Source organism: Caloenas nicobarica, chromosome 17 (assembly GCF_036013445.1).
Source record: "Caloenas nicobarica isolate bCalNic1 chromosome 17, bCalNic1.hap1, whole genome shotgun sequence".
Classification (NCBI taxonomy): Eukaryota; Metazoa; Chordata; class Aves; order Columbiformes; family Columbidae; genus Caloenas; species Caloenas nicobarica.
In genome coordinates, this window is record NC_088261.1 from 7,603,953 (window position 1) to 7,629,699 (window position 25,747).

Consider the following 25,747-nt stretch of genomic DNA (forward strand, 5'->3'; position numbering starts at 1 on the left):
GTACATGGTTAATATTTGCTACATTTATCACCCTGTAGCACCCTAGTATTGACTAGAGTTCCACATATTAATTCCTATTCTAATTTTGTATATTTTCATTTAAAAAAAACCCCCAAACACTAATAAAACTAAAATTATGTATCCCAGTATCACCACACTGCAAAACAGCTTAGCTATCTCTCCAGTTCCAGTTAGAATTTATTTGCTAGAAATCCATCATGTTTAATTCTACTTGACACTGAAATACTCTTCCTTCTTCCAGGAATTAAACTACTGCTTTGCCTTAAATAAATAAATTCAGCTGCAGAAATCTCACTGAAGTTTTGTCCTGGCCATAAGATTTAATCACAAAATCTTGCTCTTAAACCAGATAAAAATCACACCAGTTGTTCAAATTACACTGATGTCTCTAAAAAGAATTTGAAAAACTCTACATTTAATCTGAACACACAAGCTATATATTTTGAAATCTGCTATTCGAAAAATTATTTTAAATCTAAGATCTTGCAAATAAATCCATACCCTTTAAACAGAAACCACACATCTTAGAGTCACTACCTTGAGTATATGGCAAGATATAGACCAAAGCAATATAAAATAAACGTCTTTACTACATGCTTGTGGCACCCTGGAACAATTTAAGACCTTCCTTTCCTTAAGTTCTCTGTGACCTACACCAAAGTAAAACCCTAAAATAACACTATTTCATAATCAATTTAAAATTTCAGTTCCTAACAAAAAAATGTTCTAATTCAACTTCTACCAGTAGCGAAAAAAGCAAGCGTTCTACTTCAAAAGCATACAGGAACAACATACCTTTATTCTAATTTGTGTCACTTGAAATGAAGATTCAGTTCCAGTTGAAAGAATGATACTTGCTCTGGTTTTCCCAGTTTCTGTCAGAAAACCTAAAGCAGGAGTGGGAATAGAATGAGGTTGGAAGGGCTGCTAGTGCAAGCTGGTTGGAAGAGAATACTAAAGGGGCGAAACACAAAATCAGAATGCTTTTCTAGTGCAATGCTCATTTGTAAATGTTTCCAAATAAATGAGTAAGAGACAAGTAAAAAGATTGTACTATGTTAGTAAATGCTCCCACAAGAGTATAGATCTCTGCAGCCAGTGTCTCTCTTGAGACTGAAAAACCTGCAGCAGTTTCAAGAGTGTTTCCCCATTAAGGTTATTAGTAATTCCCAAACATTACTTTGGCTTGTGGCTCTAATCACTGATACAAGTCACTGTTCCCCAAACTGTGATCCAGACAACAATCTACAAAAATAACTGAAAAATAAACTCAAACAGAGGGGTAAAATAAATATTTAGAATGTGCCCAATTTTCTATCATAATAGCTTTTGTTTACCAGTAGCACTGCACAAGGCAATACAAGATTTTCTAAAGAAAAGATTAGTTGGCATTTCACTTAAAAAGGAGGTCAAGAAACACAAATCTCTTTCTTTAGTTTGTATCCAGTACATTAAAACGTTGCATTAACAAAGACAGGCTTTAAAGGAGAATTAATAGGTGTGTGCAGTCAGTGAAAATGTCAATGATTTTTACCGTATCTTCCCATCAATATTTGGGAAAGCAGTCAATGATTCATGACTTCAACCCACAAAATGCGCTCTTAGGTTATTTTCTTTGTGACAGCTTATTGCTGAATTCCATGTAGAATATCAATAACTCTCTCTAAAATGCAATATTTTTTGTATTGTTTTGACAAAAAAGTGGCTCTCAAGAAATCGACCTTGTTGTAAACCAGAATTTACATATTGTTTCGGTGGGAGGGTTTGTTTTGTTTTTAACAGACCTTGCCTGTCATTAAACTATTGAGTACGACCAAATATGTATAAATATATAGACAAGAGCACCGCAGCCTTGCTAACAGCCTTTGTGTCTGGTTGAATATTCTGGATTTTAAATGCAGGCTCTTACCATCCCCAGTCCACGGCTCTACAAGGAGGTTTTCGGGCCCTGATTTATCTTCTTTTCCCTTTACATCACATGCTTGCAAAGTTAGTCGTAATGGTTTTCCTAAATAAGAAAATTAACAGGTTTATCAAATTTATGAATTAGCCTATTTTCCAGTTCTTCACACAGAAAACAAATGAAAAAAAATTTACAATACTATGAGCTTTTAACCACTGTCAGACAAAAAAAGGAGCAAGAAAATGGAATGTAAGATTTATGGTAATCTAATATAGCTAAAGTTTTAAATATCGAGAGAAAGACAATGAAAATCATGACAACCAATGTTCTTTCAACTGTTTGCACGCTTTGGAATCCATAGTACATGAAATACCACTCTTGTCCTGTAAAAAGCAGCAGCTACTTTGGGAAAAACAGACAATTTCAAAACTTTTGAAAGTAAATACTCATAAAAAATTATAAAATAATTAATGTGCTCTTCCACACAATCCAAGAAATCCTGACAAAACATACTAAAATGCAAACAAAGGGAAAAATTCTTCACGAGAGACTAATGATAATCTCAGAAGTTGATACCTGAGAAAATAGAGATTTATCAAACAAGTACAGTCAATACAGCAAAAATCTTACCACCTTATGCCAGACCACACATAGGACACTCAGACATAGGACTCTACACTTAGGACATACTCAGATTAATTCATAAAAGTGAAAATAAAAGAACTGTAAATAGATGTCTATGACGTTACATTTAAAACACACCTTAAATTACTGCATGTTTGCAAGAGAGACCACTAAGTGAGGCTAAAGATACAAAAAAAGCCTGTAACTGGAAGAATAAAAATACTTGACGTCATTTGCCTTTTATACAACACAATCACCATCGTGACATAGGGGCCACTATCTATTAATACAGAGTTCAGGTTTGCTCCCTCAGGGTGATGCCACCTGGTTCAATCCTTAAAATTCACAAAGCTGATCTAATCACCAACTTTTAGTGCAGTTCAGCTTCACTGATTATCTTCTTGGTAACGGCCGTTAATTTAGACGTCTTGTACAATTTTACACCCCAGCAGAACAAGTAAAATAACTCAGAAAGCTGCATATTGCCTTATGTATGTACAGCAATGGATCCAATAATTATTAATTTACCGTATTTATAGAGCAGGTTCTGTCTAACTGTGGCCATGGAAGCAATAAGGGATGAAGCCTTGTACGGAGTGTCCAGATGATCAGAGATGGTGCAAAGGGAACTTATCACCTTAGCGACACTCCCCCGGGCCAAGGCAAAGGCCAAGAGCGTAAGTTCAACCTCTGGAGTTGTACAACAGCTGGGGAGGGAAAAAAACCAACAGGATTAAAAGAAAACTCAGGACATGTTGTTTATAAATAAAGGCAAATAATGCTCAAGTGGAAAAAATCTAAGATGTCTGTTTCTTAATTCCTTTGAATTTTTCAAGATACTAAAAAAGAGCAGGTGAGTAAAAATGAAATACATTTGCTATACAAATTCTTCTAAACCATATCCCACTGCATCAAAAGATATCAACGCAAACTCACCTTGTTATTCTTATAAGGAAGCTGTCTACTTCTTCCAAAACATTGGGAGATAAGAAGCTCGAAAAGTCTGTAGAGCCCGGTGTTAGGGATAGAGGTGGCATGTGTTGCAATGCTTTCCTGGTGAAAAGGACAGAACACAACATCAGCAAACCAGACAGACTCAGAGAAAACAGCCTTCTAAAAAAAAAAAAACTTGAATCTCCCTGCTTTTTGTGAGGAGGTCTCTACAAATAGCTTCTGAGTGCAGAAAATCTATTTATACAAAGAATGTCTTCAAAAGGTAAAAATGGTATTGCATTCTAGGCAATGAAAGTTCAGCAACTGCTGGGTATTCTTGAATCTAGTCTCATAATCTCAGATCTATTGAGAGAAATAGATCAAAGAGGGTTTGAATTAAACCTGTGACAGCATTTGAAATAGCTTAGAGTCCAAGCACTGCTTCCTTTTAAATGATTTGAATTGAACAAAGAGCCTGTTAATAAAGGGAAAATTGCTTTTAAATTATTACGGAACAATTACAGAAACTAAGAGAGAAACTTGTTAGCTCAGATCAGAATTTTTGATTTCTGAAGATAATGTAATCATCCCGAAAACAGAAATCCTTAAGCAATTTCAAATTCACTCTATCCAATGCTAAAGTGTGGAGTTTTGCTTTATAATTCCAAACACTGCATTTATAATTCCTGAAAGCATATTTATAGTCAAGATTTCTCCATTATAACTTTTTTAGGCTTTATTATTTACTGTTTAAGCTCAGTATTCATGTTATATTTCTAAAAAATATCTGAACTACAGTAAAACTGAAGGCTCCTAGTTTTAGCAAAGCTTGCAAACATAAGCCTTCCTCAGATGCGAGCATGTATAAAGTTATCTAAACTTTAAAGAGGTTTCATAGATCACACAAATGAAAAGATAGGCTTAATGGAGTTCAGCCTGCAGCGTTCATTAACCTAATGACAGCAGCGCTCTTCAGCGTGGTGGCATCAAGCTAACTAAACTCTATAAAAGTCGGTGTGGGTGTGTAGCAATTTTATTAGGATTCCGAGCCTTCCAGTCATCGAGCAGAAGCGTTTGGCAGCCAAACGAGGAAATGTTACCCAGAAAACAGCAACGACCTCAAGCAAACATCCGCAGAGATACTATATCCCCATGGAACGCGTGACAAGGCATTATGCAAGCAAAAATTTGCTGAAAATAAAGCTAAATTAAGCTCCAGTCATAAGTGGAAGGTATTCAATGTTTGCAATCAATAAAGTTAACACAGAAAATTAATTAATTTTAGGCTTCTAAAAATTATTACAAGTAAATAGGTAAAAAATGGATTTTGAAGTGTCCATTCTGTCACGGCTTAACAACTACATTAGATACAACAGGTAGGAGTATTACAGTTGTTCCAGTATGTGCAAATAGATTAAAGAGTCATACCAAATTTAAACAGTGTGATAACCAAGAGGGTTAAACACCTCAATGGAAGGAGTGGAAACCAGTTAGACAAGGTAGATTAATTTAGTAAAACTAGAAGTATTAAAAAAAAAAAATATTGCACACCACGGAAGTTTGGTACTTACTGAGTATTTTGCAGAATAGTGTGAACAAATGCTGGATTTGTTTCCATGGAAGCTGTTACCAGAGAGGTCAGCAGAGACCAGTACCAGATAGCGGAAGCATCGCACACAGAGACGCCCACCTTCTTAACTCTCTGGTACCCCACAGCCCTGAGTCCGTGGATTCTGGTGTCGCACCCATCGCTAAGGCAACGCTTGATGTTTATCTGTACATCTGCCAAAACACAAAACAGAAATTTTTTTCCCCTGTTTCTTCTGCTAGGCTAGATCTAGAAGAATCCGGATATCCAAAATAATAATTACTGCAAAACCTCTTAGAAAAATAGCAGCAGATATGTAACCATACTCCCACATATGGACAACTATACATATGTTTCTTCACCATGCACCCTACGATTTGGAAAATTTAGCCTTTAAATGGCCTTTGTGGTCCATTGCATATTCTACAGCGAGAAATCAGGAAAAAAGCAGTAAAAGATCCTCAAAGTGGAAAAAGATTACAGATTATTTCACCAGTACCTTTTTACCTACATACATAAGAAGCATCTTGGGAGTGGTAGTGGAGAAGACAGGGAAAAAGAGTAAAGCCTAAATGCAAAATGTTTAAGTTACATAAAAATTTTCATGTAAATTGACCATTTTGCATAGCTGACATAGTCCTAGTTACTTCTGAGGAACATCATCCTTGCTGACCGCTTCTGTGGCAGTGAAAGTTCCACTTGGTGAAAAGCATCTATTTGAACTGAAGGGATAGAACTTCTGAAGCTGCAGAAACCATCTTAGGAAGGAGCAGCTTTCCTCTGATTGCAATATAGCACCCACAGATCTACCAGACTTAAAAATAACACTGCTTAAAAAACCTGAGCATAAAACCTGCTGGACAGAAATCATCTGACCAACTTCAGAGTTTTTCTACCAAAAAAAAAAAAAGTTGCTCAGAAACAGATTTTTTGCTAGATACTATTATCCAACATATGCTTTCAGTTTGCAAGCAAAGATAGCGTAATATGGCCATGTGTCTTCAAATTGAGAGGCTAAAACTGCACCCTTAGCCATTCAGCCCTTAAGCCCATGTTACAGATGCCATGAGAAAGACTCAGAAGACTCTCTTATAGGTTAAAAATCATACTACAATTAAAATGATTTCTCTGTCCCAAGGACGAGGTCAAAAGTCTCCGCTCTAATGAGTGACATTTCAACACATCACTCTGTGATCTACCCAACCTTTCATCATCGAAAAAGCAATAAAACGATACACCAGTGGTATCTCTGTTGACTCACACATCTGGCTGATGTTCGCGTTTTCCAGCAGCGTTACGTAGCCGGTGACATTGCTAGGAATGTGAACATCTCGGACCTCCTGAAGGCTGCTGGCATTCCGTCCCACTGCCACTGTCACCTGCTGCGGCATGTAGCTCTGGTCATTCGCTGCCACCGCGATGGACAGATGTCTCAAAACAACATCTGGTTTCATCTTTAAACTGCAAAGCAAAGATAAAACAGCTCTTGCAAAGAGAAGATAAGTCAAGCACTTCACTTCTAGCTAAGCTTCATCTAGTTTCCACTTCTACAAACACAAATGAATCCACCAGAAGTTACCTAATGCTTCACATGCATTACCAACCCCATATGACGGTGGATGAGTTAGAAAACTTGGAATTGACTGAAAAGACAGTCACCTCTGACAGTAAGACTGCAGAATTTTCTATTGGTCAGTTTTTCAGATGAGAATTTGTTCCTCAGGAATAAAAATGTAGGGTCAATAATGACCAAAATGAGATTTTGTTTAGTACGTGTTTGGCTTTTTTTTTTTTTTTTAAGTATACGTTCTTAGACTTACTACTGAAAAGACACTAAACATTTCTGCTTCATGGGGCACTTCTGCTTCATGGAACTTTCGAGACAGTGGCAAAGCGTTTCTATTCAAGTACTAACCACTGCGCCTGTAATACAGTGCGGAAAGCTTAGCTACCGAACGAGGGAATGTGTCAACATGGGAGGCACGTGCACTTTACAGGTGAACACTTCTACTTGGTGGTTAGGCCTTTAAACTTTATGCAGGGATTAATGACTTCTGCTTTCAACTATATTTATCTGTCACTCATTAATTCCACAATTTGTTTCAATTACACCCCACTGCCTGTAAAACACAAGGACTAGCAACCCCAAAACTTGCTATGTGTTGCTGTGTCGCTCACCGTATCCAGTGCGAGCGAGCGCTCCCATCCGACTGCCAGAAAGACGTAGTTTCTCCATTTGTCATCTTATCAATATCAGCAGAATTGGATGAGGTCTCAATGTGAGTATAGCACTTTGTGACAGACTTCAGCTTGTCCAGCTCCTGATTCCCATTCAAGTCACTGGGGTATTCTGCAAAGAAAAGAAATCACTCGTGACATTCTTCTTCCACTTGTTTTGAGAATTGTTATACCTTTATAATCACTCTGTCATAGAAAGTAACTTGCTGGCACAGAACACAGCTCCTGAAGAACTGTTTCTGACAGAACCAAGAAGACAGCGAAGTTTCATTTCAGATGAAATCGCAATAATCTCAATCTACCACTTGCAGAATGAAAAAAAACACCTATTTTGCCTGGAGTTCAGAAGCGTTTATCTCCTCCTTTCACTACTGGCCTCAGTGCTTTACTATTATTACGCCAAAATACAAACAGGTGAGAGGAAAAACTAAAATACGATAGAGAAAACCTCAACTGAGCTGTTCTGGGGAAGGCACAAAGCGGGCTGTTTCCCCAGGTAACCTGATCTGTTTCAAAGTGCAGAGATCTGAAAACATCAAGTGAAGCTGTGAAGAAAAGGAGCCCTCCCTCTAGGGAGACCACCAGGACAGTCCCATCCAAAATACAATAAAGGATTCACTACCTCCACCCCAAAACAATAAATTATCTTTTAATACTGAACAGTCAACTTCAGAAAACATTCGTCTTCACGTGGAAATAAAGCTTCCAGCGAGTAGTACAGATATTTGACTGAGTAGAGAATAAGACAAATTAGTAATCATGATTCTGAAACAGGTCAGAAGAAACAGAAAGAACATCCAAGTCTGTTACTCAGATTGCTAGGCAGTTAGGAAATGAATTTATGTGCCTCAAAAAAACCCCTCAAAAACCCACAGAAACACGCAGATCAACTTCATCAAAAGTCACGTCTGTTAAAGACTAAACATAAAATAAAAAACTATCTTTTCTGTTTAATCTTCAAGTTCTGGTTACACTATCATCCTGAAAAAAAAAAAAAAAAAAAAAAAAAGATATTACGTACCTCTCTCTTTTAGAAGAAGTCGATCTAAAGAATCCTTCAGTACCGAAGAGCGCATAGTGCAGATATTGTTGAAGTACTCCAGCACTGGGTAAGGGATGGCAGTACTAGAAATCCGATTCCGATGCAAGAATCTCAGTATCATTGAAGCGTGAAGACCAAGACACTCTTTCGATTCAGAAAATATATCAATAAAACCTAGAAAGAGACATTATTGTTCTCTTTGTTGCAACACCTGACTTGACCAGGTCATCATTTTTCCCTCTACACCTTATTACAAGGTAAATCCAAATTAAGCATGGGAGCCAATGCTGGAACTACATTCCAAATCCCCTTCAGCCACTTCTCAAAAGCTTGGAGGGAAAGTCAGTAACTGATACTTATCCCAGAAATGGAATTCTGGAAACTGGCACTTTCCAAACTATACGCTATGAAACATGAATTACATTTTAGCAGGATTTCCAACGCTAAATAACAATATAATAATAAAGTACATGACTCATCCCCTGAAACAGACTCAACGGAGGATTTACTCCTCCCGTTCCCAAGCACAAGACTGCACTAGCTGGGCACTCACCAAGAGTTTGCAAAGGAACCGGTTTGTGTCTGTGAGATAAACCAAACCAGGATAAGAAGCTCCCCAGCCATACAGAGAAGAAAATATTGGTTATTTATCACAGCAAGTTAGCTGGATGTAATTATGGGAAATTTTCAATTCACAGCAACTTCACTTGTTTGATACTAGAGAAGCGAGAATGACTTGGAGTTTGCTTTTGATAAGACTAGGACAAGCAACACCAGTAAAGCAATTCATTGAAGCAGCACCCCTTATACAGGGCAGGACTTGGGAATCCATTTGTTTTGTCACTGTTCTCATACCTGGAACTAGTGAACAAGCTTGCAGTTGCCTGATTACATGACTAAGCTCCCCTTGAAGATTTGCTCCACTGGAATTCTTGAGAGCCTCCAGCATATTCTCCACATCTACGGTGCCATCTCCTTCAGCATCAAATTGTGCAAAGGCCTGAAGAGGAACAAAAACCAAAATTTATTTCAGCCTATTTACTTCAAGCAGAAATTCAAGGTATTTCGTAGAAACTGTAGCAGTAAACGTTATAATACCATTAAACAAAAAAAAAAAAAAAAAAAATCAAAATAATCTCTTCCTCCGTAGTATTGAATTCATGACAAGAGCAAACAGCCTGCCTGGAAATGCGCAGTCTTTAGCAAGTTTTAAGGCATTTTCACTGCCTTCCTATAAAAGTCAACCGTATTGATGCTCAGGTGGAGGCAGCACAGCATCCACAGCAGTGATCAGTAGAGTCCACCCACCCACACCATGGAGAAGGTGTCGCAAAAGAACACCAAGAAGCTCCTCCGTCAAAGGGTGAGTTGGTCCTAAAAGCCGCCCCATCCATTGCTCATCCAGCTCACAACCCATCCACTCACATTCTTTCAGGTTTTAAATATTTTCATATTTAAGAAAGTGTCCTTAGAACCAGAAGAGTTTTTCAAATCATAGAATCATTTTGGCTGGAAAAGACCTTTAAGATCATCAAGTCCAACCGTTAACCCAACGCTCTCCCGTGCATTTCCTCCCATACACTGACCTCCTACACAAAATGCCAGTTTAACATAGAGATTTAGAATTTTTTTTTTCTGACTGAAGGGAACCATTGCCAGCTTCATTAACTTCGGCCTTAATATAAATTTTTACTATAAAAAGTTGTGTTGAGCACATATAAAAAGTAACTCACACAACCTACGCATTCCACATCTTTGTACTAACAGGAATACACGATATTTTTATTCAGCTAAGCCTATAAAACAGAACCAAGCTCATAAACTTAATATTTTTAACTAGCTACTTCAGAGAACTCATGATCCACCGACGTACTACTATTTAAAAAAAAAAAAGCGCTATATTTTTGCAATCTTATTTAATTTTGAAAAAAACTTCTGTTTAATTGCTAAAAAAACTTGAACATACCCTCAAAAGAAATGCAATATTTCAGGAACGTTCGCTTTTTTTTCCATATAAATTGGGAATGCACTTACTAAAGGTATTTCTTTACAAGCAAGACTTCAGTCTCCCACCCCTGAACTTGGTATTTCAGGTTCAGCTCCATGACCAAGTAAACTTGGCCTCTAAGAACAGATCAGCTCCCAAGTGTCTGACAGAGTCAAGAAATCAGGGCTGTTTGGGACAAAGGTTATGCTTCCATCTCTGGGTTTGCTCCCTGATTATCAAACTTGATATACCATCAGAACTACTGCCCTAGAGAGAAATAATCCAACATGATTAGATCAAAATAACCTGCCAATTAACTGTGACATAATTACACCACTTAAACGAGAGCAATCCTCAGCAGATGACAGAATCAAAATGTCGTATTTTAGCCGACTAAAGCTCCAACTCACTTCTGCGGCAGAGAGCTGAATTTTAGTGCAGCAGTTTTATGAACTCTTGTTAAACACAGAGCTGAACCCACACTGGCAATGATCATCTTTAAAAAAAAATTATCCCTAGCAGCAAAGATGACCGGTGCTGGCATCAGGTAGACACTGAAGCAAAAAAACCAACACCTTTGCTTGAGGACAACAATACAGAGGGAATTAATTTTAACAAACGTGACTCAGTTGCCCAAACAACTCAATGTACAGTTTCGCACTGCGCCACTCTTGCCACTACGACTCTTCCTCCTCGCGTTTGAAGTCAAACGCTGCCATTCCTAAAATACGAAGTGAAGAAGCGAGCGAGTTTTGTGATGTTGCCAGTGAAAACAAAGCACACGCAGGACAAGAAGCCTGGATCTGCCAACAGCTGCCTTAATCCAATTCCTTATACTTTCACATAAGAAGAGATTACCACATATACACTTTTCTTTGCATCTCAATGTTGTATTTTGTTATCTTAAACTCTTCCTGTGATCTCAGCAGATTGCACCAACCCTAGAACTCTGAAATTATTACTGTTCAGTATAATTTAAACTCTGTATTTGACACAAAACATCCACAATTTCCACTGCTCAAACAGGCTGCCCTGTGCAATGGGAGTATAAGCAAAAAAAAAGGGGAAAAAAAAAAAATCAGTATGCAAACCTGTATTCAGAGTGTTTGAGTTGTGTTTGTGATTGGGACACGGTACAACTGCAGTAACAGCTTCACCACAACTCAGCTGCGTTCTGCTTCTAAACAAAAGCATTAAGGCCACACACTTCCTACCCACTTGAACCCTGAACACGCAGAAACATAAAATAAACATCTTTCCTGGGAAATGATGGATTTGGTGGTCGCTGGGAAACACAGCACATGGAGAAGTCGCCCCCTCTTCTCACAGGCAGCTCAGGAGCTGGACAGCAGGACAAAACATCTGAAGCGTGACTTAGGAAAACAGTATTCCATCCTTCACTCTCAGCAGAACTGAAACATTAATGTTTCAAGCAAAAGTTGGATACATTACACAATAGCTGCTGAAGCACCAATGAACGAAAAAAGGACTCAGTTCAAGAAGAAAATTGATTTTGTTTAAATAGAAGTTCATTCTGCCATAAAGCATTCCCAAGCCTCACATTGAGACCAGAAAAATTTAATGGGCAGACTAAAATGTAGCCTGGGTCAGACAGGATTCTGGAAACACCAAAAAGTGAAACCTGTTGACCTGCCGCCCACAAACTAACTCCTCATCAGTGTAAAATACATCCTGGAAATCTAAAATACTACAGCTCATGGGCTTGTGCCAGTTGCAGAAACAATGACATCAAAGTTTTCCACGCAACTCTCAACATCTCAGCTTCACAGAATAGACAAGATGTGACCACATATCCGTATCATGACAAATCCTTTGACAAGTTTTTTCCCCACTCCCAAAAGCAGGAAAAAAATGATCCCAAACCCTATTTTCTTTATGCAGAGGAGGCTGCACAATGCAGATGATCCTCAAAACATTTCTGCAGCCCGCAAAGCTCCGTTGTTTATACGGACAGAAAGAACCCCGCTGTACTAATTTCACCCTTATGGTCATTACAAATGAAGTGTTCGTTATTGGCTCTCACAAAGGAACTGGAAATGCAGACAGTGTTTTAGTAAGCTACTTAAACCAGTCTGGTGTAAACATACCTATCTGTGCAACAGAATTAATCTCTTCCCAGTTTCCAGTAGCCTTGTTAACAACTCAGCACTTATTTCAAGGAGCGCATGCGTGATTTAACAGTGTACCAAGTTTTTCTCCTCCTCAGGAGCAACCCAGAGGCAGAGGGAAGGCACTGGTGAGACTCAGAACTGCGGGCAGTAAGAAATTCAGACACAACCGCTTTCTCAACTGGGTGTGACATTCCCAATATGATGTGCTAGCTAGAGAGCAAAGTTAAAGATTAAATGTCCTAGATGTTAAGTTCCTCATATCCCTTCCCACAGCAGAAAGGAAACTGTAACTCTCTTTTACCATTAAAACCCTAAGACCTTTTGTCTGTGGAAGGGGAAATCTGTTACACTACTTTCCTACAACTTTTCTAAAACTCTTGCTTTACAATTAGTGATGGGACACCAAGGAGATACTTGACAGCTTCTCTGCTGAGTTTGAAAAGCGACAACAAAATTAAGCCTGGTAAACTTCATCTCGCTGATATCACTGTGAATTACCTCAGAGGGATTGTACAGGATTTCCTACCTGTGCTACTACCGCCTGCACTAGCAGAAATATGGTTGTAAATAACCATTTTATTCACACGCGGCCACTGAGCACGATCACCAAAAACAGGCATAAATTTAAAAAAAAAAAAAGAAAAAAAAAGAAAAAAAAAGAAAAAAAAAAAAGGAAGAAGAAGATATCTCTGAGTTGACTGGCTGCCTATCGGTAGGAACAGCCACTTTCCCAGCCTCACTGCAGATCCCACCGGCCCAGCCTTGTCCCAGTTACCTGGACGGAGTGACCGGGGTCCCCACGGTCGTGCCAGCGGCCACCGGCACCCCGGAACGGACCCGGTGCCAGCGAACCCACGGCGGGGGCCCGGGAACCCCCCCCGGGCCGAGGGAGACCCGGGAACCGCAGCACCCAGGGGGTCCCTCCCAGTCCCCCCCCATCACCGGGCGGACACCCGGGCTGTGGCCGGCCCCCCCCCGGCCCGCTCACCTCCTCGCTCTCCCCGCGGGAGCCGGCGGCCAGGCGGGACACGCTCTCCAGCACCTCGCAGAACTGCTCCAGGCTCACGGCCTCGTCGCCGCGGCTCAGCCGCTCCTCCAGCCAGCGCACCAGCGTCCCGTGGTGCCGCGACACCAGCGGCTCCGGCAGCGCCGCCTCCCGCAGCCGGGCCGTGGCCTCCCGCAGCCGGGCCTGCTCCAGCAGCACCTCGGCCGGCGGCAGCGGGGACGCCGGGCTGGCGGCGGCGCCGGGCGGGAAGGCAGCGCCGGGCTGAGGCGCGGCGGCCGCCCCCTCCATGCCTTCCTCGGCGCCCTCCTCCTCCTCCTCGCTGCTGTGGCTCGCCGCCGTCCCCATGAGCCCCTTACGGAGGCGCCGACGCTGCGGCCCGGGGCTCGGTAGAGCCGCTTCTCCTTCCTCCTCCCCCGGCCGCCGCCGCCCCGGCTCCGCCCGGCCCGGCTTAGTCAGCAACTCCCCGGCCCGCCGCACCTGTCAGCTCCCGGCCGGCGGCGGCCGCGCCACACTGCCGCCAAGCGACACCGGGCGTCGCAAAGTGCCGCTCCGCCCCGCAAAGGCACTGCGCGGCCGCACCGCGCGACACTCGCCGTAAAGCGGCGCCGCGGGAAGGACGCTTTCCCCACACGCGCTCGCACAAAGGCCACGCTGCCGTGCGGCGAGGAAAGTGTCGTGAAGGGGCCGGGCGCCTTCGTGGTGCGGCCCCATGCGGCGGGGCGCGGCGGCGGCGGCGCTGCTGTGCCTGGGGGCTGCCTGCCTGCTGGGCCGCGGGTTCGATCCCCGCCCCTGGCTGCTGCTGGGCCGCGGGTTCGATCCCCGCGCCTGGCTGATGCAGCCCCGCGGCCGCCTGCTCAGCGCCGCCGAGCTGGGCCGGTACCGCGGGGCGCCGGGCGAGCCCGGCCTCTACCTGGCCGTGCTGGGCCGCATCTTCGACGTGGAGCGCGGCCGCAGGCACTACGGGCCCGGCGGTGCCTACAGCAGCCTCGCAGGTACCGCCGGCGGGGCGGGAGGGCCTGGGGCTGACAGGGCGCTGCGTGGGGGCTGTTCGGGGCTCACCGCCCGCCCTCCCCGCAGGCAGAGACGCCAGCAGAGCGTTTGCCACCGGGGACTTCACCCAGGCGGGGCTGGTGGACGACATGTCGGGGCTGTCGCCGGGCGAGATGCTGGCGGTGCGGAGCTGGCTGGCCTTCTACCGACAGCACTACGAGCCCGTGGGTAGGTGGGTCTGGCGGGGGGACCGCCGTGTGGGGAGAACAGGTGGGCGATGGAAGGTCGGGGACGCGGCGCTGCATCGTCTACTGACGAGGTTCTCAGCTTCTTTCAGCCTTGGCTGGTTCTTCGCTTTAAAGGCCGTGTTCGTGCTTCAGTCCGCAGTGTGTTGTGGAAATACCTGAGTGGACTCGGATACTGGGACCAGTTGGATTGTGGTGGCCTGGAAGAGCCAGAGGGCTCACGTCGCTTCTTGGCAAGCTAATCTGCAGTTTGGCTGAGCTTATTTAAAGCCGACTTGCCCATTGCCCACAAAGAAGAAATTGTTTCCCCTGAGGGTGGTGAGAGCCTGGCTCAGGTGCCCAGAGAGGTGGCGGATGCCCCATCCCTGGAGACATCCCAGGCCAGGCTGGACGGGGCTCTGAGCAACCTGAGCTGGTGCAGATGTCCCTGCTCATGGCAGGGGGGGCACTCGATGGGCTTTGAAGGTCCCTTCAACCCAAACTGTTCTGCGATTCTATGTCTGCCTTGGTGAGGGTCTTCCCCTCCTGCAGGAGACCACGGCACTGAAACCTGTGGGCGATCAGCCGGAGCTGCTGCTAATTCAGACCTAGTCTGAGGTCTGCTTTCTTCTACGGCAAAGCTTAACAGTTGTCCTGCTCTGGTCTGTCAGCTCTCTGCCCTGCTTTTGTCTCTGCTGAGCAAAATGCACAAAGCCAGCGCTGCGAGTACTGGAATTAGCAGGACTCAGGAGACTGTAGGAGCAGCAGTGCAGGGAAACTATTTTGGGGAATGAGGTGCATGGGCGGGAAGGACTTGTGGGTTCTGCAGCTGAAAGGGCCATTGACTCTGTGATCTTTAATGAGGCTGTGCCTCCGCTTGTCCTGTGTGGATTATTAATATGGGTAAATTGCTATGTGATCCAAGAATGGAAGGGATGTAAGCTCAGTTCAGTTCGTTTTTAAAATTGGGCCATGGCGAGAGCCTCCTTTTTTCATCTTTAAATAACAAATTTTAAAAAAACCACACAGAACTATTCATTTTCCTTGCCTGAAAACACTGCGATCTTAATTGATCATGTTCTTCTCTCCCAGGGAAGCTGGTGGGCAGATTCTATGATGAAAACGGGGCACCGACAGAAGCCTTAAGGCAGGCTGAGGCTGCGATTGAGGAAGCTCAGAAGTTGAAGGCACAAAGTGAACAGGGGCAGCAGCAGTTTCCACCCTGCAACTCAGAATGGAGCTCTGCCAAGGGCAGCCGTTTCTGGTGCTCCAGACAGAGGTAAACTCTGCCTTCCTGCCATCATGGCATCCTGGAGCAGAGCATTTCTGCCCTTGTTTTGGATGCCTTGAGCTTTGTTGTCACCTCTCCTAGCAGGAGCGGCGTAGGAAGTTGTCTTGGCTCCTGCAGCCACCGCTCTCCATAGTCTGTAGGTGAGGTCTGCTGACTTCTCTGCACAAGGGCCTGGGTCGGTCCTAAGGTGCTGAGCACTGGCGTGGCTGGAACGTGTGCAGGGCAGGGTCCTGTCCCATCTGCATTCCTCAGGCTGCTGCTGCGTGAATCGGAGTCACTAGGTTTTCTCTGCCAGTCCAGCAGCCACTGGTGACCTCCCCCCAGTCTGGAATTCCACAGACATGGAGGTTGGGCTGGCAAAAATGTTCTCCAGTGTGAGATGGTGGAGGGGAGCTCTGCTCACTGACCTGCTGAGTGGGTAAAAGGAAAATGAAGTTTAATCCGGATCATTAATGCTTTTAGGAATTTTATTGCTGAGGAAAAATTCTTCTATCCCATTGGAATTAAAATCAGGTTTCAAAAGTTGCTGCGTGTGCGCATGATCCTCCTGTTCTGGGGAAAACAGAACAGAAATCCCACTAGGACCATCTGCTGAATTCAAGCAGGTTTTCTCACCTGTCAGGAATCCAACGATTAGCTCGTGGTTTTCAGACGGTTTCACAGCCTGTCTCGCAGCCTACTGCCACAACGGTTTTTACTTAAAAGCACGTAAAAATTAGGTTGAGCTTTGAATAGTCATTTCCTACTTGGCCTATTTAGTTGTGTTCCTCTCTCAGTTTAGGGACTATTTTGTTTTAAGATTAAATCATTTCACGGACCACATTGTAAAATGCTTAGGCTAGGAAGTAGTTGCGGAAGTAACAGACTTTTTTTTTTTTCCTTTCTTTTGCCCTAGTTCTCTAAATCACTGTGTTCAGTCATGGCACAGAGGGCGGCGTGTGGTTATCTGTGAGCAATGAGCTACCCCCAGAAAAACCATTTTGCTCTTAGACATGCTGTGCTACGTAGGGCTGCAATTCCTTTTTCCAGCAAGAGAAACGTGGGCAGCAGAAGCTTGTTGCTCCCAGAAGGGTGAGAGCGTGTAGCAGCACTGATGAAACCAGGTTCAGGCCACAGGTTTCAGAAGCACCGTCAATAAAAAGGTATTGGAAATCTGTGGGATGGACATTGGCTGTTGGGAGCAAAGTCCACTTCAGTGAGTGTATTGTTAGTTCGAACTCCCTCAGATTGTCGTCTTGTTTTTTTTTTCTCTAATGATTCTCTATTTGCTGGAAGCGTTTTCACAGGTTTGAATTGTAATTTATTTTAATTTTCCACTCTTAGCGGGGGAGTGAGCAGAGACTGGACTGGGGTCCCCCGCAAGCTGTACCAGCCTGGTTCGAGGGGCAGCCGCTGTGTTTGCGTGAGGACTGCGGGTGCCCCGTGGGGACAGCCGGATTCGGCCGAGCACAGCGACAGAGGCGACCTGGATAACCCTCAGCTGGAGGAATACGAGGGCTGCGATCCGCTGGCCCCGCAGTGTGTCCTCAAGGTGTGATGCCGAGCGCTGGGTCCGAGAAGGGCGCAGAATCCAACCGTGAAATGCTGCACTTTGGGTGGGCAGCTGCGGCTCCAGCTCCATTCCCTTCCATCTGTCTGGGCAAAAGGAGCAATGACAATTTCATGTTATTTGTGACTCTCTTTCTAGTTCATGGAGATAAATTTGAGAGAAGGAGGAAACACTTCAGCCAAGTTACTGGCTGAAAAATCAGCAGTGGGGTACTTTCTTAGTGCCTTATTCATGTGGTATCTTTACATCTGGCAACAAACTGTAAGATGCACAACCTGGGTTATATTCAAAACCTGATTTCTTGTGCAGTCAGGGAACAGATGCTTGAGTGCATGGTAGTGAGTACAACATGTTGTGTTTTGAGGCAGCGAGCACAGGAGCTGCTGCAGCATCACTGACCTCAGATTGTGCAGAGTCCTGCGGTCGCTTGGACTCTGCTACTGCAATGTCGTGCAAATGGTCCTTCCAGTCACCTGATTTACTCCAAAGAGTTTAAAGGTGGCAGGGAGAAACCTGAATTTCTCCTACAATTAAGGTATGTAGTATCTAGGAACTTGCACAGTTTAGTTACATGCAAGCTTTATCAGATTCCTGGAGTACAGAAGGCAAAGGTCATGGCTGTATTTCCTCATTCAGTGTTTGTCTTAGATACTGTGCAAGGAAGATATTTGGAGCCACCTGTGAGGATCATTATTTTATATTAACCTCACCATCCTGGTCCTCTGATTCACAACTTTCAAACTACTCAGACCACTAATAGGTAGTTTTAAATAGGCAATAACTAAAGCTACATGGCAACACAACCGTGCTGCTGCAATCTGCCTGTTTCCATTCTGGTATGCGACCTCCTCCCATCTGGTACATGTCTATGAGGCTGCAAGCTGTAGCTGGATGTATTATCACAAGGCCTGGATCCCTTAAAATTTGTATGTATTTTACCACAGCTGGCAAAAATCAGTCATGTGAGCAACTCCCAGAAGAGCAGAGCAAGTTGTTACAATACTGTTTCTGCATGGGACTGAAAAAGACAAGGGAATATCCTGTGGAGGGCTGAGGTGCTGTAAAGCCCAGGCCACGGGGAAGCCACTGCAGTTGAGTCTACTGTTAGGATGAGTTTCAGGTGCAGCCTCAAGAGAAGCAATCTAAGATTATCTTGTTTCTACTCCCATTCAAACTTCTAATTCTCCCATGGTAGAAAAAAGTGGGAAGAAAATATTAGTGACAGTTACACAGGGGTCAAGTCAGAGACAGTGCTCTAATAAAGCTCACCATTCATCTGTAGTTAAGTAGGTTTTATTAATAAAAGGCTAACGCATCACAATCTCCCCAGGATGTTTTGGTCAGTTTTGCTATTGCACTGAAGCTTTCCTTGTCCTCAAGTAAAGCTGCAGCAGTTAATGCTCTTCCAGCAGGCAAAGCTGCTCACCAGTACTAAGAGTTTGTTACTTTGAGTCCAGCTCAGCCGCTCCACTTAAATGCATCTGAGCCCAGAACTAATTTACCCCATGACCCAGCTCTGGCCTGTGGGAAGTTACAATTGTTTCATAATGATTATAGATAAGGCATTCAAGATGACTATATGGTATAAACTAGAACACCAGACCTCAGCAGCCAAAAGAAGAGTTGTAGCACTTCCACAGCATTAAAATGAGTATCTGGAATAGTTTCTGAACAAAGAATAACATCATGCCCAATGGAATGTTCTAGCCCTAGTTATCCTCGTGGCTTGTAAAGTACAGTTTGCAGAGGGGCAGCTGTCTCTACAGGAGAAGATATTTTCTTAACAAGGTTTCCACCTCGCAATGTATTATCTAGTTATGCATTTTATTACAAGTAGAATTATTACACAACAAAGTAATGCTTATTGGAAAAATACATTTTTACAATGACTCTAGACAAACATTGCAGATAAAACGCCATTGTTCTAAGACTTCCTTTTCTATTTCACAGCGGGTATTAGAAGGTTCAGAGTTATTTCTGTCACTCATACAAGCTTTGATTTTTCTAGAGATGAGTTTGCTGCAGTACCCAACTCTGCTGGTTACAGGAAAAAAAAAAGAGGACTTGCCTATTAACATTTGATCTACAAACAAAAATTCCAGCCTTGGCCTCCCATATTGTTACACGTTAATTATAAGCACTATTGCAAAAGTTGTACAAGCCATTGATCTCCAGCACAGGAAATCATTAAGGCATGTGCCAGCTTTCAGCCAGAAGCTTGCTAGGCTCTGTTAGTACCTTCAACACTCACATTCTCACTCCACTTAGTGGTGCGAAACAGCGACTACACCTTTTTTAGATGCACAAATAAAAAGCCAGACCACATTTTGTGCTTGTATAAGAGTTTTGGATGACTGCAATCAAAAGGAATCCAGTCTAAGAACAAAATGCTGCAGTACAAACCACCACAGACTTCCCATGCAGCCCTGAAGTGCCTGAAGCGCCACTGCCCAGGGAAAGAAGTTGGTTTGTTTTCCATTTACTCTTTTGCTTAACATTTGAAAAACTTTAGTCTTGAGTTAACAGATACCACTTAAAAACAGCAGGGTAAGAGGGGTGGGGGTTTTGGTCACAACTGTAGTATGCCACAAAAAGAGCAGTCTTTATGGAGTCAGAAATATGTTGACCAAGCGCCTCCATTCACATTTGTACCCCGTAGCAGAGCATTGCCAGCAAAACTCCCCCCAAAATCTCAGCGGTCTGAGAATTCAGACCGGCAGAGTGCCTAAAGGATTGGGCCCCGCCAGTTGTTTGGTGGGGTCAATCTCTTTAGCTGAAGCACTAGAAGAAAACTAACTTGGGGTTTGGTTCAAGTTGTGAGCTCTTCTCCTTAAATAGCTTTCTGTCAGAGTTTAAGAGGTGGCTGGAAGGAAACTCTCTCAAAGGCACTTAAAAAAAAAAAGGGGCAAATTTGCTGAACTTACTTACTTTAAATTGAATGAACACTTCAGGCTGTACATTAGTTTAAGCAGTAACCTCAACTTTCAGTGAGAAAGCTGGTACAGTATTGACTGTAGAAAAAACACACAAACCACCTAGAAGCATTAATGTATTCTTTCCCAGAGTTTCAGGCAGTTATAATTAATATTCTACTTTTAAAACCTTAAGCTTGCCCTTCGGTTAAGCTGAATTTTCACAAGATCCACATTTTTCATAATTTAAAAGGTTCCTTAATCTGTTAGAACTGAGCACCCTATTCCCTTGCCCCTTCTGTCAGAGAAGTCACTGAAAAACTGGTGTTTAAATGCTTTAGCAATGACATGTTGTGCAGTTTTCCAATTAAGTTGAAGTCTATAGGCTGTGGCCTTGGAAGAACACTCCTCTCCCCCATCTTTCAGTATTCTGAACACACGCTCACCACTCCACAGCACTGCAGCTCCAAACCGAGAAGGCAGTCAGCATGTTACCATGGGATACACTACAGTCAAGACTTCTTTCACCAAATGCACTTTCTCTCCATCGCTTATCTTTGACTGCTAGATATTTGCAGCCAGTGATATTCTGAAACATCAGAAAGCAATGGACAAGTACAATGTTTTCCATCATCTATTCCACTAAAAAAAAAAAAAACCACCCTGTAGTTTTCAGTTAAATGCTTTTGACACCATTATTCTCCACCTGACTCACCTAGAATGCAGTATACAGAATATTATACCAGAGATGCACCGTTTATATTAGTAACTGTTACAGAGACCAGTTGTGTTACCCAGGGCATTCTGTTGGAACATGACAGCAGCAGACATTAAGCAGTGAGGCGAATTTGTATTACCATCCATTATTCTTCTCTAGTGTTAAAAGGGTGAGATTCCAGTTACAATAGATGCATATTGGAAGATCAAAGTGCAGATCAAGTGAGACTTGATGTGAAATTCATTGTGCAAACATCAGCAATTATACCCTCTCCCATCCTCTTCTTGTACAAGTTGGAAAAAAAAACCTCAAGAAAGTCTCCCATAAAAGCAGCAGGCTGGTTTATCATCTCATTTTACTCTGAGACTGACAATGTCACTATTCCAAACAGGGCAATAAATGACAAACACACACCAGTTCATGGAGTAGAGATGAGGAATGTTGAGTCTAAACTAGGTTCACCTCTTGGGATGAAAAAAAAGCCTTAACATGGCATGTGGTTTTGCTTCAGCACACAGTTCTGACTGAAGCCTTTGCCCTTGTCTATCAGCAAAGTACTTCCCTGTTTACCTAAAAATGTGGTGTTGGATTTTTATAGATTCAGCATGTTTACAAGAGTAGGACCAGCCTAGATTAAAATACTGCAGCTTAATCCAAGTCTTAATCCTGGCACTGCCCTGCCAGTTCAGAATCCTTCCTTCAAGGCCAGAGGCTTAACATTAATAGGAAGCCTCCAAATATACTCCCACTCATCAGCAATCCTATTGAAACTGGACCCAAATGTAATGTCTAAGAGGCGCAGCACATTCTACACGTGTTCCTGACTCTCCTGCAGCAGTTAGCCAGGGTCTTTAAACCAAAGGAAAGTGCTACTCTCCCTCAAGGGATACGTAATGCACTTCAGCATTTATTGCTGTATTGCAAGTTAGACTGCTTAACCAGTTTTAGTGTTTCTCCATTTAGCGTATGCTTAGGCCTTTCAGCGCATTTAAGTTCATTTACACAAGTTTCATGATCTGGAAGAACTAGCAACATAAATATGAAGTGCAACCAAGTAGACTTTGACAGCTTTAGCAGGTATGAGCAAGAGTATTTACTGGCTAAAACAATCTTGCACTTCTCTTGATCATGCTAAAGGCAATGAGACATTTACCAAGGAGGTATCGAGATGTGGATCTGCAATTCTGACTGCTTTGCATCAGATGTTGTAAAGCTTTCTGTTGTAAGGCCACAATTCTTGAGCTATGCTTAGAACTACACCCATTTTTTAAGTTTCTTGAAATAAACAGTGGTTGCAACAGCTCAGTCTAGCTTCACAAGAAGTCTTCTCTGGAGAAAGGGAACATTTATCTTTAAGACAAAGCAAAGAAAGGTACCTGGTTACCCTGAAACTTAATGCCAGCTCTATTAAGCAGCTTGAAAGCCACAGGACTTAATAGAGTTGCTCAGTGCAAAGCACCATGTCAAGGACAGACCTGTTTTATATTGTTTCAAACATCGGCCGAACAATTTTAGCTTCCATACCCCACTGCAACTAGAAGAGGGTCTAAATTCTTTTGTCACTTGGTTTCAACAATCCACTCAAATTCTTAGTGAAGTCTATCACAGCCCAATACATTTACAGTCATATAAAGTCATTTATACCAGAATATATCATAACAGGGTCCTTAATTAGTTCAGTCTATTGCAGAAGACGTGTATAGGCCTCCTCTTCCCTATCCAGAGGGCTTGTAAGCAGAGCTGCTGTCAGGAGCACTGACTGGGAATCCCTTTATTTCCACAGCATACTAGGAGACTCCTCCCAGAGTCAGGACATCAAAGCAGATGTTGCAAACTCGAACTGGCTTGTTCAGATCAAATTTTATGATAGGAATCTCCTTTGTTGAGCACTTATGGCAGAGCAGGCGTCCACAGTGTCGGCTGTTGATAGAGGGATGGGAGAAAAAGGTGATTTCATTCATAGTGAACACCAGGGCTTTACTGTTTGATATTCTTTGCCAGTAATATTATCACTAAAAAGATACAGCAGCAATTGAAATGCTAAGATTTTTCTTCTATCTTGCGATATCTCTCACATAATCATTGAATACTAATGCCAAAAAAATACATGCTGCTTCTATACTAGTCAGTCACCTTGTACTACTTCAACTGATGCACTTGCAGTTTCTCTGCAACACTGGGCAGTCTCACCTGTGCTAAGAGAAAAAAATCTTTGCTTAACTTCCATGCAACCTAGCATATTTTGTAGACTAGTTAAGAAAAAGCAACTCATGTCTACACAAGAGCAACTCTTGTTATCTTCAGTCATTTCCACCTTACAAAGGTCTGTCACCTGTTTCAGAGCAAATCAACCCTGCTACTGAAAGTGGGCACCTAAATTCCCCATTTCCCTACTTGAACTTTGATTTCTCATTTCCAACAAATCAGAACATTAAGTGCACAAACTACTTATTTTAGTCAGACCACAAGCCACTGATCTAACAACTAGGACAGGGTGGAATGTTTCAGCTGGATTTCTGGTTATACGCCTACATCAACACAAAGGTTTCCTAAGCCACCAGAAGGAACAAGCCTTAGCTACATTTGGTAGAGGAACCGTCTCCTTGTAAGCACAGTGAGATGTGTCACATTACCAGTGATGCTTTCTTGTCGTGACTCCAAATTTGGCAGTGCATTCATAGCAGTTGGAGCCATCACACCAGGGAGGTTCTTTTGTCATCATATCTGTTAGAGGGAAAAAAAAACAGGCTCAGACACCTCTTGAGTAGACTGTAACATTAAGGAAGCTTCTTCCAGCTTTAGGTTGCATCCAATATTTAATTACTCTTGTCATAGCTGTGGTTGTTTGTAGACAGTGTATAGTTGTTTTCATCAACACCACATTATCCACAGCAACTATACAGTGTAAATTAAAAAGCAGTATCTAAGTTTTAAGCTACACTAGACTACAACACCAGCCAAGATTCTCCATGTCCATCCTTTCAGTTCAGCTGATCATGAGAAAGATGAGTATTTCTAATCCCCAACTTGAAGTGGTAGAATACTCAAAAGTTCAGTCCCTCTGGAATTACTGTCATTTAAATCAGATGTCCAGAGTTCTTTCCTCCAAGATCTCAGAGGCACACACTAAAACCACTTTCCAACAGTAGCAAGTAATACTTACCCAGCAGTCTAAAGAGAAGCTGTTTTGTAGCAACTTGGTAGTTGAAGATATTGACTCCTTGATTGTTGTTAACTCCAAGACGAGCCCCAGCTCTGACTATTGCACGACACAAGTTTGCATTTCCCTTCATGTAAGCCAACAGGAGCACTGAAAAATAAAAGCCAGACACTTCCCTGCTAACAAAGTGGAAGGTCTCTTTAGACTCAGTCTAGAGTAGGATAGGTTTTTTTACGTTTCTGTGTAGTGTTTGCATCCTACTGTATTTAACATACTACTGTCTATAAATCCAGCTTTAAAAGTGACGTACCATTAACACGACTCGAGTGACTTTCAAGTTTAATAGCTGTTCGATGTCACCTACCTGTGTTTCCTTCAGCATCAGGTTTGTCTAGAGGGTATTCTGGCATACACTCCAAGAAGAGGTCACAGATGGCCGCTGCATTATCTTTCCCATATTGTCCCAAAACGTGCATCGGTGACTGGCCTCTGGGGAAGAGAGTTTGTTATCCTGATCAAAGTCTGCTTGCTACTGGAGTTACTCATCCAGCTCTCCTTGTTTTCAACTCAGGTGAAGCATTAAGTCTGAACCAAAGTAACTTAGAATACAATACACAACAGCCTACTTCTTCCTGGCATACATAATTTCCACGCAATTTAGACGCAGCATGCTTTTGCACACTTCACTGTAAAATTAGTGTAGAAATACTATAACCCAAGCCAAATCTTTGGTGGTTTGTTTGTTTTTTTGTTTTTTTGTTTTTGTTTTACATAGTCACACAAGCATATATTTTAAAATACATTGTGGTTCTTTTAGTCAGTTAAGACTATACTAGTTACCTAATATTAAAGGCTTCTGCATCTACATTGCACTCTGTGAGGAGGACCCGGATATTGTTCAGACGGCCATGCATCACTGCCAGATGAAGAGCTGAGAAGTAAAAGAGAAGCTTCAAGAATCTGAAACAGTTCATGTCAGCAATAATTACAGCCTGATTAAATTAAGCACTCCTCCCCCTTACTCTTCCCCAACCTTCCCTCTCCAAAACACCTTCCACCAACTTCGATTTCTTGGACTTGCATTCTTTTTCATCTCTGAAGAGTGAGCCCATTGAATGGGCAATCTCCACCAGGAGGTATCAGTAACAGACCTACTGAAGTGTTTAAAGCTACTTGGAGAACTTCAGAAGTTTACCATTATTTCCATTTTCATCTACAGCTGCAAAGTCTACTCCATTCTCCAGAAGGACTGAACAAATTGTGGGCAAATCTTGCTGGGCTGCTAAGTGAAGGGCGGTCTGACGATGCTTAGTCAGTTCATTCACCTGGGCACCTGCAAGCAGCTGTCAAGATGCAAGAAGGAATATGTTCAAAGATGTTTTCAGAGCTATTAGCCAACAGTTTACTTCTGTGAACAAACCCAAGGCTG

The 25,747-nt window shown here is 42.8% G+C and overlaps 3 protein-coding genes across 5 annotated transcripts in view; 1 reads left to right on the forward strand and 2 right to left on the reverse strand.

Annotated features, from left to right (window-relative positions):
* The window catches only part of ZZEF1 (zinc finger ZZ-type and EF-hand domain containing 1), a 55,616-nt gene extending 41,623 nt beyond the window's left edge, over positions 1–13,993 (reverse strand). For both annotated transcript variants that reach the window (XM_065646887.1, XM_065646886.1), the window contains exons 1-10: positions 13,457–13,993; positions 9,205–9,349; positions 8,329–8,523; positions 7,248–7,419; positions 6,331–6,530; positions 5,053–5,263; positions 3,485–3,601; positions 3,077–3,255; positions 1,931–2,029; positions 817–908 (exon numbers count right to left, since the gene is read on the reverse strand). In XM_065646887.1, the coding sequence (XP_065502959.1) occupies positions 817–908; positions 1,931–2,029; positions 3,077–3,255; positions 3,485–3,601; positions 5,053–5,263; positions 6,331–6,530; positions 7,248–7,419; positions 8,329–8,523; positions 9,205–9,349; positions 13,457–13,819 (1,773 nt within the window). In that variant the 5' untranslated portion in view covers positions 13,820–13,993. The remainder of the gene's footprint in view (positions 1–816; positions 909–1,930; positions 2,030–3,076; positions 3,256–3,484; positions 3,602–5,052; positions 5,264–6,330; positions 6,531–7,247; positions 7,420–8,328; positions 8,524–9,204; positions 9,350–13,456) is intronic.
* Positions 13,994–14,115: 122 nt separating this feature from the next.
* LOC135995859 (neuferricin) lies at positions 14,116–19,632 on the forward strand. The gene is made up of 4 exons (XM_065647450.1): positions 14,116–14,466; positions 14,552–14,692; positions 15,781–15,967; positions 17,303–19,632. The coding sequence occupies exons 1-4, from the start codon at positions 14,184–14,186 to the stop codon at positions 17,514–17,516; spliced, it is 825 nt and encodes a 274-aa protein (XP_065503522.1). The 5' UTR covers positions 14,116–14,183; the 3' UTR covers positions 17,517–19,632.
* Positions 19,633–22,945: 3,313 nt separating this feature from the next.
* ANKFY1 (ankyrin repeat and FYVE domain containing 1) overlaps positions 22,946–25,747 on the reverse strand; it is a 28,374-nt gene continuing 25,572 nt past the window's right edge. For both annotated transcript variants that reach the window (XM_065647448.1, XM_065647449.1), the window contains 6 exons: positions 25,514–25,661; positions 25,159–25,249; positions 24,683–24,807; positions 24,322–24,468; positions 23,792–23,882; positions 22,946–23,078 (listed from right to left, as the gene is read on the reverse strand). In XM_065647448.1, coding sequence (XP_065503520.1) covers positions 22,946–23,078; positions 23,792–23,882; positions 24,322–24,468; positions 24,683–24,807; positions 25,159–25,249; positions 25,514–25,661 — 735 coding nt within the window. The remainder of the gene's footprint in view (positions 23,079–23,791; positions 23,883–24,321; positions 24,469–24,682; positions 24,808–25,158; positions 25,250–25,513; positions 25,662–25,747) is intronic.

Coding starts and splice junctions, on each gene's coding strand:
- LOC135995859 (XM_065647450.1), top strand. CDS start 14,184: ATGCGGCGGGGCGCGGCGGCGGCGGCGCTGCTGTGCCTGGGGGCTGCC. Junction 14,467..14,551: donor TGCCTACAGCAGCCTCGCAG/GTACCGCCGGCG, acceptor CCCTCCCCGCAG/GCAGAGACGCCAGCAGAGCG. Junction 15,968..17,302: donor TTCTGGTGCTCCAGACAGAG/GTAAACTCTGCC, acceptor TTCCACTCTTAG/CGGGGGAGTGAGCAGAGACT.